The sequence below is a fragment of the Semicossyphus pulcher genome, unplaced genomic scaffold (genome assembly GCF_022749685.1).
Source record: "Semicossyphus pulcher isolate SPU_LCO1_2020_fin unplaced genomic scaffold, fSemPul1.0.p SCAF_5, whole genome shotgun sequence".
Taxonomy (NCBI): domain Eukaryota; kingdom Metazoa; phylum Chordata; class Actinopteri; order Labriformes; family Labridae; genus Semicossyphus; species Semicossyphus pulcher.
Window position 1 is genome coordinate 11,495,005 of NW_027211726.1, and position 13,923 is coordinate 11,508,927.

Sequence of the window (13,923 nt, forward strand, 5' to 3'; positions counted from 1 at the left end):
CCTATAAGAGATCGTTAACACTCATCTCACAGCAGGTTTTAGAGCCTCACTGAACCAAATCTGAGCATCGATTTTGTGTTCATATTTCTTGTCATGGTGCACATAAAATGTCACTTTCTACCTGTTCATCCTTGTGTGATAGAAAAAGGAGTAAAGTGTAAAGGATTGAGTACTGCTAATGTGCTAACAGGTATATAAAAGAGTGTTAACTCCCATGAAATATCGCACGTGCTATGTGCAGCCTGACTGAATCAAATCTGAGCCTCTTTGCACATTAAATGTCATTTTCTACCCATTTATCTTTATGTTTTATATTAAAAAGACTAAAACGTAAAAGATTTAATACGTCTCAATGCTAATCGGTACATAGAAGATTATTAACACCCATCCAACATCTCAAATGCTCATGTTTAGCATGTTTTAGAGCGTCAGTGAACCAAAACTGAGTGTTCAACTTTGTGTTATTTATTGTCACATAAAAGGTCGAGTTCCTACCTATTCACCCTTGTGTGTTGTTAAAAAAAGAGAGACTCAAATGTAAAAGATTGAATACTGCTAATGTGCTAACAGGTATATTAAAGAGTCTCATGCACATGCTCATGTTCGGCATGTCTTAAAGGCACAGTGAAGCAAATCTGAGCCTCCGCTTTACGTCATATTTCTTGTCTCCTTGCACATTAAATGTCAGTTTTCAACTATTTATCCTTTTGTGCAATAGAAAACGGACTAAAATGTAAAAGATTGAAGACCGCTAATGTGCTTACAGGTATATAAAAGAGCAAGTTTAAGAGCCGCAGTGAACCAAAACTGAGCCTTTTTACATGCTAAACAAAAGAGACTAAAATGTAAAAGCGCTAACATATATTAAAGAGCGTTTATATATCCCACATCCTCATGTTCTGCTTGTTTTAAAGATGTATTTTTGTCACATTTTTTCTACCTTTTGCCTCATGTGCTATAAAAAAGGCTTTAATGTTACACATTGAACATGCAGTGCTAACGACATATTAAAGAGTGCAAAAACGCATCAAATATCCTGCATGACTTGTGCTGAGCGTGTTTTTGAAAACATTTGGACCAAATCTGAGCATCAACGTTGTGTTTTTGTCACATTTCTTGTCTTGGTGCACATCAAATGTCAGTTCTGTGTGATATAAAAAAAAGAGACACTAAAAATATCTCATCCTTATGTTGCACTTGTTTTAAAGCCTCAGCGAACTGAATGTGAGCAACAATGTTTTTGTCATATTTCTGGCGCATTTAATGTCAATTTCTATCTATTGTGTCAGAAGCTATAAAAAAAGGCTAACTTTAGCGATGCTAATGAGTATATAAAGAGGTATTAACACACATAAAATATCTTGTTGCATGTTTTAGACCCCCAGTGAACTGAATTCTGAGCGACAACTTTGTCTTTGTGTCATATTTTTTGCCTTATTTCACATTTTGTCACTATTTTCCTGCCTGTGCTGTAAAGACAAGAGAATAAGCTGCTAACATTTGAATGCATCTACGGTATATGAGAGTATAATAAGTCTTAACACCCTTAAACTGTTCATAGCCCATGTGTTTCTACAGCACTGCGTTTGCTCAGACATTAAGGGCACAACATCGTGGCACTTCAACTTCCTATCTCATATCCTGCCTAAAAAGCCGGGGCTATATTTAGCATATGCATTTATTTCAGACTATTGATAAAACCCCTGTGTCTGCTCCGTCTGAGTCCTTATGGCTGAGTAAATGTCAGGCTTAGTCAGATGTTCCACTCAAAGAGGGCTCTTTCCTCTCATATGGGCAGCTTAAACACAGAAGGCCTCGCAGCTCAGATTTTACACACACACACACACGCGCACACACACACACACACACAGGGGCAGATAGTGAATGAAGAAACCTGAGAGCAGCGTATAATAAAACCAACAACTTCCACCCATCCATCCATCCGCCCATATCTTTGGTTGTGTACTCTCCACGGAAACGCGCGCACACAAAAGCAAACAGACACTCACCCACAGCCCTTCACGCACACGCACACACACAATAGCGCACACAGCCTTCATTAAACGGTGTTAGTGCGAACACCTGCCCTCCCTTCCCCCGCTGCTCATGCAAATATACACCAAACACACACACGGAGGTACTGTCTCACTTGGGCACAGTTGCACTATTAAATACTTATTGCATTTAAAATTAACGGTGAGGCATTGTTGCAAATATTAACTGGAGAAAGTGAGTGCTGATGATGGCCGTTTTATTGAGTCTCTATAAGGCAGGTGCGAGCTAAAGGGCTGCAGCTCACAACTCTTTTACTTATCAAATGAAAAGTTTCGCAATTTGGGAATTGCGTTAATGTTCTCTTTTTTTCCCCGAGAGTTAAGCAAGAAGATTGATACCACTCTCGAGTGTTTGCGCCAAATATGATGCTGTGTGTGTTAGCTTAGCTTAGCATAAAGGCTGGAAATAGAAAACCTAGCTCTCATACCAAGCTGGTTGTTTTTTGTTACCTTTGGAGAAAGCCCAGCTAGCTGTTTCCCCCTGCTTCAAGTATTTATGCTAAGCTAAGAAAGCTAGCAGCTTCATATTTAATGGAGGGGCAAGAGAGGGGTATTGATCCTTTCTTCTAACTTTCTGCGGGTAAGCAACATTGCCAAGATGTTGGGCGTACTCACTATTTTTTCGGTCAATCAGTTTGGTCTCTGAAATGACCATCAACGAATCCCATCGTAACACTCTAAGACTTCCTGCAGTCAAATGTTGCTAAGTACTGCTGACGCTTGATTCATGTTGGGTCTCTCTCTAAATAACAAAGAGTACGACCTAGACCTGCTCTTTTTGTAAAGTGTCTTGAGATAACTTTGGTTATGATTTGGTGCTATACAAATAAAATTTGATTGATTGATTGATTCAAAAGCTCATTTATATAGTTTATTTCTTTAAACACTAGAAATTCAGAAAACTTTTACTTCTGAAATCCTTCAACCAGTCATGTTTTAAGACGTATAAAATGCTCTGCTTGAAATAATAAATTGTGTCTGATGTTTTTTCTGCAAAATACGTCCAATTACCTTAAAATTCATTCTCATTAAAAAGTCTTCATAGGCCCCGCCCACTAGGAAATTTCCAACTGCCCCCTCCATCGTGAAAACAAAACACGTCTCTGCAATCGTTTAGTGGCAACTTGTTGAAACTTAGCTAGCTTGAAATGTAGTAATTAGTAGTAACGTTAACATTAGCAGTCAGTAGTGAGTTACGATTACAATAACGGTCACAGTTGGCTCGTGGTTGCCATAGGTTACACATAATGATATGCATAGCGTCACCCCGTCCATTAACGGGATTGGCTCCTTAGGTTTGTGACGTCACAAACCTGCCAATGTGAAAACGTGTTGTTCAGCCTGTCCTTGGTACACTGCAGTTTAAAAGCAGACAGGCCCAGCCATGGAGATGACTGCTGATGTTGTCCCTGATATGTCTCGTAGCACATGAAGAACACCACATGGAGATGTTTACAGGGTTAAACACTTGATTTTCACTGGAGGGGGTCTTTAAAGTGAATTTCAAAGTGAAAATCAATGGGCGAGCAGCCGCAGTGTTGCTCTGCTGTGTTTCTTCAACCTTATATGACTATATAAGAAATATACTGTTTATATATAAGACTAAATACTGCTGAATATCCCAGCCACTCTGTCAATTGTATAAGTGAATGTGACAATAGCATCCCCCACACTCATTGGGATATATTTGGGTCGCCATTTTTAGTCATAGTTCCATAGTTTGTTTACATTACAAGTGAAGGCGGAGACAGGAAATCAAAGTGTAATAGCCTGTAGTGCATCCTGGCCCCCGCCTTCGTCTAATGAGGGTGCTGGTTGAGGGAAGAACAAAACATTTTGCACCCCAGATACACAGAGAACATCATGTACTATACTCTGATGGATGGAGGTAAGATTGGAGATAGGCAAACAATCACTTTAGCGGATTATGAAGGGTGTTTCTAATTCAATTTTTGATGTTTATACCAAATTACAACAGCTTTAATGACAAAAACGTCAAAAAGAAACACCACTAAGCTCTTTTCATTTGACACATATGTTTGCTTTTGTGGGTTTCTGTGTAAAATGGCTTCTTTAATGAGGTATAACTGGATATTATTGTGTCTGCGGGGATCACAACGGCTGACTTGGCCAGACAAACAGGCCTGAGCGTACAGAGATAAAGAGATAAGAAGCGAGAGGACAAGAGGACAAGATGTCCGAGCGGGGTTGAACGAGAGTACGAGCTCAGGAGTGAATCTTTTTCTCTTCCCAGCCTCCATTTCCACACTTCCTCCCGGAGTGAATCTGGTTCATTGCTACACCATTCTCTCACTTTCCGTCCCCGCTCTCGGCTGAATGTGCTTTTGACACTCTTCCTCCCCCTCTCGCTTTGGAGACGGACTCTCTCACCTGAAATTAAACACAAGGCCAGGTGCCACTCTCAAACAACCATCTGTTCGCCCCTGCCTGACTTCTTTCTCTACTTCTTTCTTTCTCCATTGTTAGCGGGGAGAAAAAGATCCGTCTAATAGCGGGGAGAGAGAGAAACGCAGCCTTAAGAACGACTCTTACTTTCCAGAGAGGTGAAATGCTAAAAAAAAAAAAAAAAAGCAGCGCTGAGTGTTAATGACATCATTCAGCGTTCTCTACTTTCAGGTGTGCTTTCAGTCTCTCTCCCCTCAGTCCTATAATTGCTTTCATGTTATTTCTTTTGTATCGCCTCGGCCATGAGATGCCAAAGTTAATTATTCTTTGGCAGTGCAGGTGCAATTAGATGACAATTACACCACAGCTGGTAGCAGGGGTGGGAAGCAGTTCTTGTCCGTGTGGGCGTGAACGGAGCTAATAAGATGGTTTTGGCGAGGGAGGGGGGGCAGGGCCGGGAAGGATTGAGGGAGCACGAGGCGGCGGGGGGGGGGGGGTTTAGCTTGTTCCACACGGCTTAGAGGTAAGAGGTTGTGAGGAGGAGAGCCGCTGGGGTAGAAACACAAGCGGAGAAGAGGGCTTTAGCCATGGGGCATTGGGCCCTGCTGATCCCCTACGAGAGGTCAGGAAGGTCACGCTACTGTCACGCTAACAATGGGATTTCTTTTGTTGGCACCCTAATACCAGCCTGCTCCTTCAAATCTGACTCTACGTCCCCCCACCCCAACAAGCTCCCACCTGCCAGTACAACAATGTTCTCGCACCGAGACAATCAATACGTAGATCTTCAACGACTCACATTTTCTGGCTTTGGTGTTTCTAAATGTGAGAGCCGGTGTCTGCTGTGGAGTTTCACTCAATACTTTCATTAACTGTTGAATTGTGTCGTCTATAAAACATCGAAAACATGTTGAAAAATGCGGATTAGTCCGACTTTATGTCATAAGTATCTTTATTTTTTACTACAAACAATCTAAAAACTAGAAGATTTTCAGTTTGCTATCAAATAAGACAAACAAAAGAAGCGAGTCCTCCCATTTTTAGCAGCTGTAAACGGAAACGGAACTTGTTTTCAGCCTTTTATCTGTATTTCAGACTAAAAAAATGATCAATAAATCAAAAATATTGACTCATATGGAAAATAATTGTATGGCACAGCTCGACACTGTTTCCAGACTTCTTCACTACTCCCTCAAAAACTCTGGTCACGAGCTGCCATCCAGCAGTTGGGGTGGGGGAAAAAAGAAGTGAATGATGATTTCACCAAAAATAACCAAAAGGAAACAGGGGTAAAGCCTTGTTAGTAAAAGAGGAAGCAGCAGCGGGGCTGGGAGCACACTCTGTCTCAGTAATTCCTTGCCTTGTCGCCTTGTCTCTCATATAGTCGGTTATTATAGAGACGCGGCTGTCATGTCATATTTAGCTCTGGAAATGTCATTTGGCAGCACACCTGCTGCCTGGCTATGCTAATAAAGCTAGGTTTAACTTTGATTAGAATTCAGAGGGAGAGATGGATGGAAAGAGGGGAGAGAGAGAGAGAGAGAGAGAGACAGAGAGACAGAGGCACAGAAAGGAAGAGAAACATCAGAGAGAATAAGAACTGGCAAAGTCACTCCAGCAGCGAGCCTCATAGCCGTCTATTTCGACCCGTGACATGTTGCAGGATGACTCATGCCTTAACTGGATGGATATGTCTGGATGCATCACATATGAAACATAAGAGGGAGAGCAGCCTCTGACCTTTATTGGAGCATATCAGCTGAAGGGGGGAGTCAGGCCTCGCTTGTCAAACTCGGTTAATTTCCCCGTGTCACTGTGTGTTCCCGTGCGTTCACATAGCCTAGCATGCCAGTTATCCTGCTCCTGTTTTATATATAGAATATGAGCTGTTGAGGATGTTGGAAAAAAAAAACAGCGACACACTCACCCCTGGTAGCGTCTTCTGCTCGTGCAGTGCATTCTGGGCTTTGAGGGCGGATTCACGCGCACAATATGTCAAGAAGGCACATCCTGGAGACAAAGACAAGCGGGAGAATTCAGCTACATAAATACTTTAAACACTGTTATTGAGTTGGCGATGAGATGTTTTTGTAATTATCTTAATTGGCCACGTGCCCTGAAGGCCTGCAGGCAGAAACATGCTGCTGCAGATTATTGTCCTAATATAAATCTGCTGTTTGATGCATGTGTTTTAGTTGTATTTAACAGTTTGAGGTCAGCGTTTGTCTAAAAATGCCTCCAATCAGAGCAGGGTTGCACACTTGCACGAAGCAGACCATGAAATATAAACGTCATTCTGGTTGGTATTTCTCCCAGTGGCAGCAGTGGAGATCTATGGGATTAATAACTCATAATACCTGGAGACTGTTCAGACACAAGCAGTCTGAATGAGTATTTAATATCACGCTGGTCAAGCTAAATGTATGCAGTCCCACATAATAGAGAAAGGCCTTCATTAACCTTTAGGGCTCCTGCAAATCATGAATATGTAAATGTATGCAGAATAGGTGTTATAGGTGTTAGAGGACTGATAGCACCTGGCCTATACGTCTCCCAAATGACGGTTGGTTTTGAGTGGATTTATAAAAGCCTTTGTTTTCCGCTGCTCTGATTTGCATTAGAAATGACAGAAAGGATCATTGTTGAGCTCCGATCTCTTTAAAGCAGCTTCGGCCCATCTGTCAAACTGGAATCTGAATGTGTCGAGATTTCACTTCCAAAATGTGAGACGCGTGTTCGCTGTCTGAAGTACAGAGGTAGTCGCGGGTGACACTTACTCTCGCATGTTGACCGATATCGCCGCATGAGGCCAATTATGAGCTGACAAAATACCTTTTGGGAGATTGATGTTCTTCGACTACTTCTGGAAAGTGCTGTGCAAGATTTTACTCGAAGTCATATCAATTCTTTTTGTTATCCGACAGTATAAAAATGCCTTTTCATGTTAGACAGTTTCTTAAAGGGGACATATTTTAGCTATGAAATCAGTTTCCTGTTATTCTAATGTGTTTTTGAATCACGTTGGTAAAGTTTGTTTTGATTTAAAAATTGTCCTCCTGAAATGAACAAGCCATTTTGCCAATCAAAGGTTAGACCTTGGCCACAATTGGCTGACAGTATTTGGAGTGACCACCTAGCCCCTCCCCCACGTGTGCGATCCCACGTGTGCGATCTCACGTGGGGGAGTGGCCGCACTCCAAAGTCGTAGAAAACGTTGCTGCTCCAGGATCGGGTATTCGGCCTTATATGTTTGAGACAGGAGGTGTCGCAATGGTAAGTTAAAGTCTTGACAACGAGGTAACTGCAAGCTCGTGAAAGAAGGCAGCCTGAGGTGAATGACGGTGAATGACGATTGGTCGATTTCAGCGAAAGCAAGGTTCAACGTAGAAACCTGCAGCTGTTCTGAACGGCCCATTTCAGAGTCATAAAAATGTCAGTCTGGAAAAACACGGAATTATGCAGTTTTCACTTTTTCACTGTGAACAAAAAACACCCAAAATGTGAAACCCATGAAAATATGAGAATATCCATTTCAAAGATACGGCCCCTTTATGGTCTGTAAAGGCTTTTGGGGAGGTCAAGTCCCCTTTCTTTCGAAGGACCACCATGGAACCTTATCTCAGACAAATGTATATAATAGTGAATGCCGTCATGAAGTACACATATGACGTCAATGAAATTTATATCACCACAAAGAGTTTCCTGTTTTAAAAATAGTCAATTCCATAATTTGCTCAGAGAACTACTTCTCTCGTCTCCCACCATATACGTCACCAACGCCAGCATGGCCGCCGCCTCGACACATTTCATCTTGTTCTTTCGGGAATAAGGGAAAAAGTCTAAAAAAAGAGGTGAAAATCACTACAAGTGCGGACATGTTGAGAGCTGCTGCGATGTGAAAGAAGAGTTAGTTGGCTTCGTAAGAGCTAGCATATCAGTGGAGCTCTGCAAGGTTTTAATGAGGGCAAACCTCACTCACTTAAACCACAACTGTTTGACGTGTCAGTTTTTTCATTACTTTTTTTCCACATTTACGACAAATTGCAATTTTCTTGACTCGGAAAACTGCATTTGTAATTGACAATAATCACATTTGTTCTATTTAGTCGCTCCTCGCTGCAAAGATCTTTTCCAAAATAAGGTCCAGTGGTGGTCAGGAAGACGGGGAGCGACTCCCTAATGAAGCATCCAGAGGTAGGCGGGAATGGAAACCTCCCAGCATGCACCAGGGGGTCTCATGAACTGTAATGTTTCATTAGTGATTTACTCTGTGCTCATCAAATTTATTATTGTTTGCCACATTTCAATTGCTAGTTTGTTAGCTGCCCTGTGCGCGTGCATTTTGGATACGTATTTGCCGTTAATCTAAGTGTTGGTGGGTCCTCCTCTGATTCTCAGTCAGAACACTGAACTACAAAAATGAAAACATTTATTAGTCTGTTTTTAAAATCTGCTTAAAATGATTGCCTAGACTTTAGGAGCTGGTTTCAGTGAGGTAAATGGGATTAAGTTGATTCCACTAGAAAGTATTTGGTGCGAATCAAACCTCTGTTTTCCCTTTTAATGTCAGTCAAGGTTGATCAATATTTCAGTCAGTCAATTAAATATGAGGATACAAACTTTGCCACCAATACGAATCAGATTTCATCCTTGAATTTGCTCCTAAAAATCAGGTTTGAGCCTCACAGGGGTCCTAAAAAGGCTCCAGAGTGACAACGAATATATGAGGAGTAGTTTAGACTGATTTGATCTGGAGAATTAAATCCTTACTCGAATGTAATGAAGACAAAATTAATAGTATTTTCTCCTCACCCAATGTGAGATCTTGGCCCTCTATCTCATTGCCTGCCTCACCTTTATGCATCCCCGTGTATTTGTCCTTTATCACCGTCAACTCGTAGATCTTTCCAAACTGCTCGAAGATGGGCTTCAGGTCCTTCTCCTCCAGGTTTCGGGGTATCTGCCCGATGAAGAGCTTGATTGCGTCAGGCTCCTTCATTGAGAAGTCTAGAGAGGAATAATAACGCACACACACGCACAGAGTGGAGGAGGCGGTCAGGAGGAGCAGACAGGAGCCCGCCTGCGGGGCTTCAATTCACACTGCACAGGAGGTGCAAACAGGAGGCCGGGGATGGAGGTGCAGATGGGAGGCTGAAATAATTATAGTTTCTACCCCCTTGGAGACATGCAAGTCCTTTTCTGCGGTTGTATTTTACAGGTTTTATCACATATATAACAATAAAATACATTTTGATTACAATATAGATTAATATATTAATGTGCAAAATTCCTACTAGGTGTCCTGGGGAAACTATAAGCACATTGTGGCTATCACAGATACATTAAAGGGGATATTAAAGGGAAATAGTGCTATAAATTAGTGATGTCATCTTATTTGAGAGGGGGTTTTATGCATTTACACATATATTTCCATATAAATTCAACAGTTGAAGCCACTATCTTGTGTTTTATTTGCATAAAACACAAAATAAAATCTAATTTATTGCAAAAAATATAAATATAATCTCATAACTTTCATATTCTTGGTAGTGCATTAACATTAAAGATGAAAGATCATCGTAAGTAGCTCCAGAGGAAACATATTTTCCCTTAGCTGCCTTAAAAAGGTTTTTAAAAATACATGTGATATTGTAGTAAATACTAGTACACATGTACACTCCTCCCTTGCTCTGAATCCGGTCGAGGCCGCCTATTTTCATACAGAAACATGACAGTGTTTCTGCCTGTCAACACAGCTGGAGACCTGCGCTCTCTTTGTCAGGACGTGTGTGACAACAACAATGACCCGAGCATGATTTCACACAAAAACAACAAAGAGTTCAATTAAAAAAAACATAAACATACCTGTGGTGCTGCTCGTGGCAAAGAATCGGCGTGATCAGAGGCTGCCCTTTCTTCTTCCCGCCGCTGTTGTTTTAGTTATTGAACCTCAATGCTTCAGTTCATCTGTGTGTAAGAGCGTCTTTGAAATCCTGTAACAAGTTAGGCCTTTAAGACAGAAGTAACATCCAGCGACGGTCCTTTATTCGGCATGAGCGTGTTTTCTAGATCTGCCTGTTGTTTTTTGCTTTCCTGACAGATGCTCCGGATTTTTTCCCCCTCTTAGTATAAAAATAAACAAATCTCCCTCTCGCTTTGCTGAATGAAGAGTGTTGTGATGGATGAATTTAGGCTTCCTTCAGTAGACCGTAGGGAATTGGCAGTCTGGTTGCTTGTCCTCTCCTCTTCCCTCTCCCTCTGCCTGTGTGTGCGTGTGTGTGTGTGTGAGTGTATGTGTGTGTGTGTCTGTACTCCTTTGACGTCGTAAGCCGGTGTCTCCCTCCCTGTCCATCTCAGCTCCATCCCTCCTCCCCTGGGCTGTACGAGCCGTGATGTCTGCCGCCAGGGACCGTCGCTAAATTACCAGCTCTGTGACGGACGTAAGGAGGAGGAGGGGGAAGTGAGAAAACAGTACATAAAACATAATAAAGGCTGCAGAGTGATGCTGAACGTGTAGGTCAGAGCTTTCGGTTTCCTTTTTGTCATCGTAGCTAAAAATAGAGTTGTTTTTTTGCTGTTTTTAAAGCTTATATTTATCAAGGTAAGGCATTTCTCATGTAAGCAGTTGTTGCTGATGGTCTCTCTTGTTATCAGAGTCATCATTTGACGTGTACAGTGACGATGTTTCCCAAATTGGGGCATGCATACCCCTTATACACTTTGGAGTTCTGCAGGAGGTACTTGAGTTTTGTTAAAGCTTTAACAGTGGCAAGATGGATTCAGGGTTGAAACGTAGAGGTAATACAGCTAAAAACACGCTGAAAAAAGTGATAAAAGAAAGTGAAACCAGAACCTACAAAATTGCAATATAGCCCTTTTTTCCCATAAAAAATATTTGGCGTAGATCAGGGGGTAGTTGGTTGTAAAAGTACATTACCAAAAAAAGCTTGAGGACCAATGGCCCGGAAGAACGACGGACTATTTCAGGGTAGGTCTCTGCTTGCATTTCAAAGTAGAAACAAAACTGCATTACAAACCGAGAACGAGCATCACAAATTCTGAGTTATATAAACAAATGCAAGGGAGTGAGGCCAAGGCGACAGCTGCTCGCATGTAATGCATCCTGGAACGTGTAGGCACTATCGGCACAGCTCTGTAACCGGGAGGACTCAGCTTTCTTAGTAAATAGGCTATATCATGTACTGAGGTATATGAAGTATATTTGAAGTTCCTGTTTATGTTTGCTGTTGTTTTGCAGTTGTTTATTGAGGGAGGTGTCCACTGTAGAGGGTTAATTGGCTGTGAAGTAGTTCTGGGGGAGGGAAGAGGGAATTATTGATATAAAAGCTACTTTTAAGTGGGAGGTCCACGCTCTGGGGAAGAGAAGACGCATGTTGAGCGAGCAAGAGCTAAGTGACAAAAGCCGAGCTGTTTGTTGTTTTTCCGGGGACACGTCAACTTCCGGTTAGCTGTTGCTGCGACAAGGAAATAAATCTGTCGCAGCACGTTGCCTCTACCTTGTTCTTCCCCACAATGCTACAATATTTTATACAAGAGAAGAATGCTGAAAAGAGACATACATCAGAAAGAGCTGGATTTCCTCAGTGATAATTGAGCAGGTTTAACATTGATGTCAGTTGTTCAGAATGACATCTAGAGTATCAAACACAGTTAAAAAGAAAGATGATAGTTAACAGAGATAAATGGACTCCACTGAAACATGTTTGTGTTAAAACACAGCTGACATTGAAATGAAATCATTAACTAAAAGCTCGACATTCCTCAAGGTGCTTCATATTTTCAACACTTGTCTAATATGTGACTTCGTGAGCGTTAAATACCAGAAATTGGTGCTTCATTTTCACCTCAGTCCGTCAACATAATTTATAGTCTTTACTCAGACCGCAAATAATACTTAAAGTCACAACTACAAGTAATTTAGAGTCAGCAAATTCACCTAATCAAGCGACAAGTAGGGAAACAAGTGTACCCGTGAGGAAAACTGTATAAGCACATGGGAGGAGACAGGCACTTCACACTAAGACGAAGGCATCTGTATGTTAGACGTAAGGAAATCAAAAGTTTAAAGTGCCAGTTTCCTAACCAGAAGAAAAAAGAGAACAGATAGGGCTGAAAAAAGGGCACGAGGCGTTTCTCCGAGGGTTTTATCAGATTTTTATGTTTTTCTCCTGGACAGATAAAAGTAGACGGTCCCTGACATCAAGGGATGCAAATCCGCCTTTTGTTCTCGCCGTGGAGCTGGCCATGGTGCTGAAATGGGTCTTCTAAACTCGTGACACATTATCGACATGGCTACAATATCCAATCTCTGAATGAATGGGGAAAAAATGTGTTTCAGTAAATGTTTTAGCAAATGCAGGGACCGACATTTTCGAAAGGACACACACAAACAGCTCACGCGCACACACACGCACACACAAACACACGCCCTCTCTGAAATCTGGACAGCATGTAAACAATGAGCCCACATGACAGGAGGCTGCACACACCCGAGCACACTTCAAAGGAGTCACGATGTGGACTAAAGCAACGACGGCAACATTATAGTATTTATTTAAAAACACAGCACAGCTCTGTCTCTGCCTGCGCCGTTAATTCCTTTATTTTCAGCAGCAGAATATCTCCTCGGCTTGTCTCTGATGTTAAGACTGCCATCTGCCATCAGGCACTAAATCCTATTTCCGCCCCTCAACCCCAATATATAAGCCCAGAGTGCAGGCGAGGCCAACACTGACTTCATCTGGCTTTGATCAGGTATAAATCATTTTGAAAAAAACAAACATATCTGCGCTTAGGAAACGTGATTTGTGTCATTTCACAATGGATGGTGATTTTATTTCAGCGTGTAGCTGAACAACAACGACATCTGGTGACCGGCTGCAAACACAAACGATGCCACTAGTGATATTTAAGTATATGATTTTTTTCTTTACATAAACTGTATCTCATTTCTCATTTCTTTAGACTATCAAAAGTAAAAAGTGCAGTAAAATGGCCCATTTCTAATGTTACATAAAGGTTATTATTACTGATGTACTCATGTGTCAGTAGCATTTAATTGTAACTAAATTATATATTTTTATATTGTAGTTATTACCAATATTGTACTGGGTTTGTTCTGTTAAAATCAGAGAACTCAATCTCAAGCAGTTGATTTCTGCCATTTATTTGGTCCTAAAAGACGAGTATCTAAACCTGTATGTTGAAACAAGGGACTAGCCGGATGAAAAAAGAAATAACATTTTTGGAAAATTCTTCACTTCAAACATTCAATTGATATACATATAAAGAGCCTGTAACGTTTAAAAGCACTTGTGGTGTTTCAAAAGAGTTGTGGACGTAACTGACTTGATAAGAGGGTGATTTTTTTTAAACAAATGCATCCTAATTTAAAAGGTCGTCTTTTGTACAAATAATCTTAATTCGATTGTTACCCACAGAT

The 13,923-nt window shown here is 41.3% G+C and overlaps 1 protein-coding gene across 6 annotated transcripts in view; it reads right to left on the reverse strand.

The window, feature by feature from the left end:
* celf3a (cugbp, Elav-like family member 3a) overlaps positions 1 to 10,801 on the reverse strand; it is a 33,853-nt gene extending 23,052 nt beyond the window's left edge. For 5 of the 6 annotated variants that reach the window (XR_011309477.1, XM_069682137.1, XM_069682136.1 and 2 more), the window contains exons 1-3: positions 10,326 to 10,801; positions 9,315 to 9,467; positions 6,388 to 6,470 (exon numbers count right to left, since the gene is read on the reverse strand). Coding sequence is in view for 4 of the 6 variants with exons in the window: in XM_069682137.1 (XP_069538238.1) it covers positions 6,388 to 6,470; positions 9,315 to 9,459 (228 nt within the window). In the remaining 2 variants the exon portion in view is untranslated. Of the gene's footprint in view, positions 1 to 6,387; positions 6,471 to 9,272; positions 9,284 to 9,314; positions 9,468 to 10,325 lie in introns of those variants that run through there. The other variant, XM_069682138.1, reaches the window with a different exon arrangement.
* Positions 10,802 to 13,923: the final 3,122 nt, after the last annotated feature.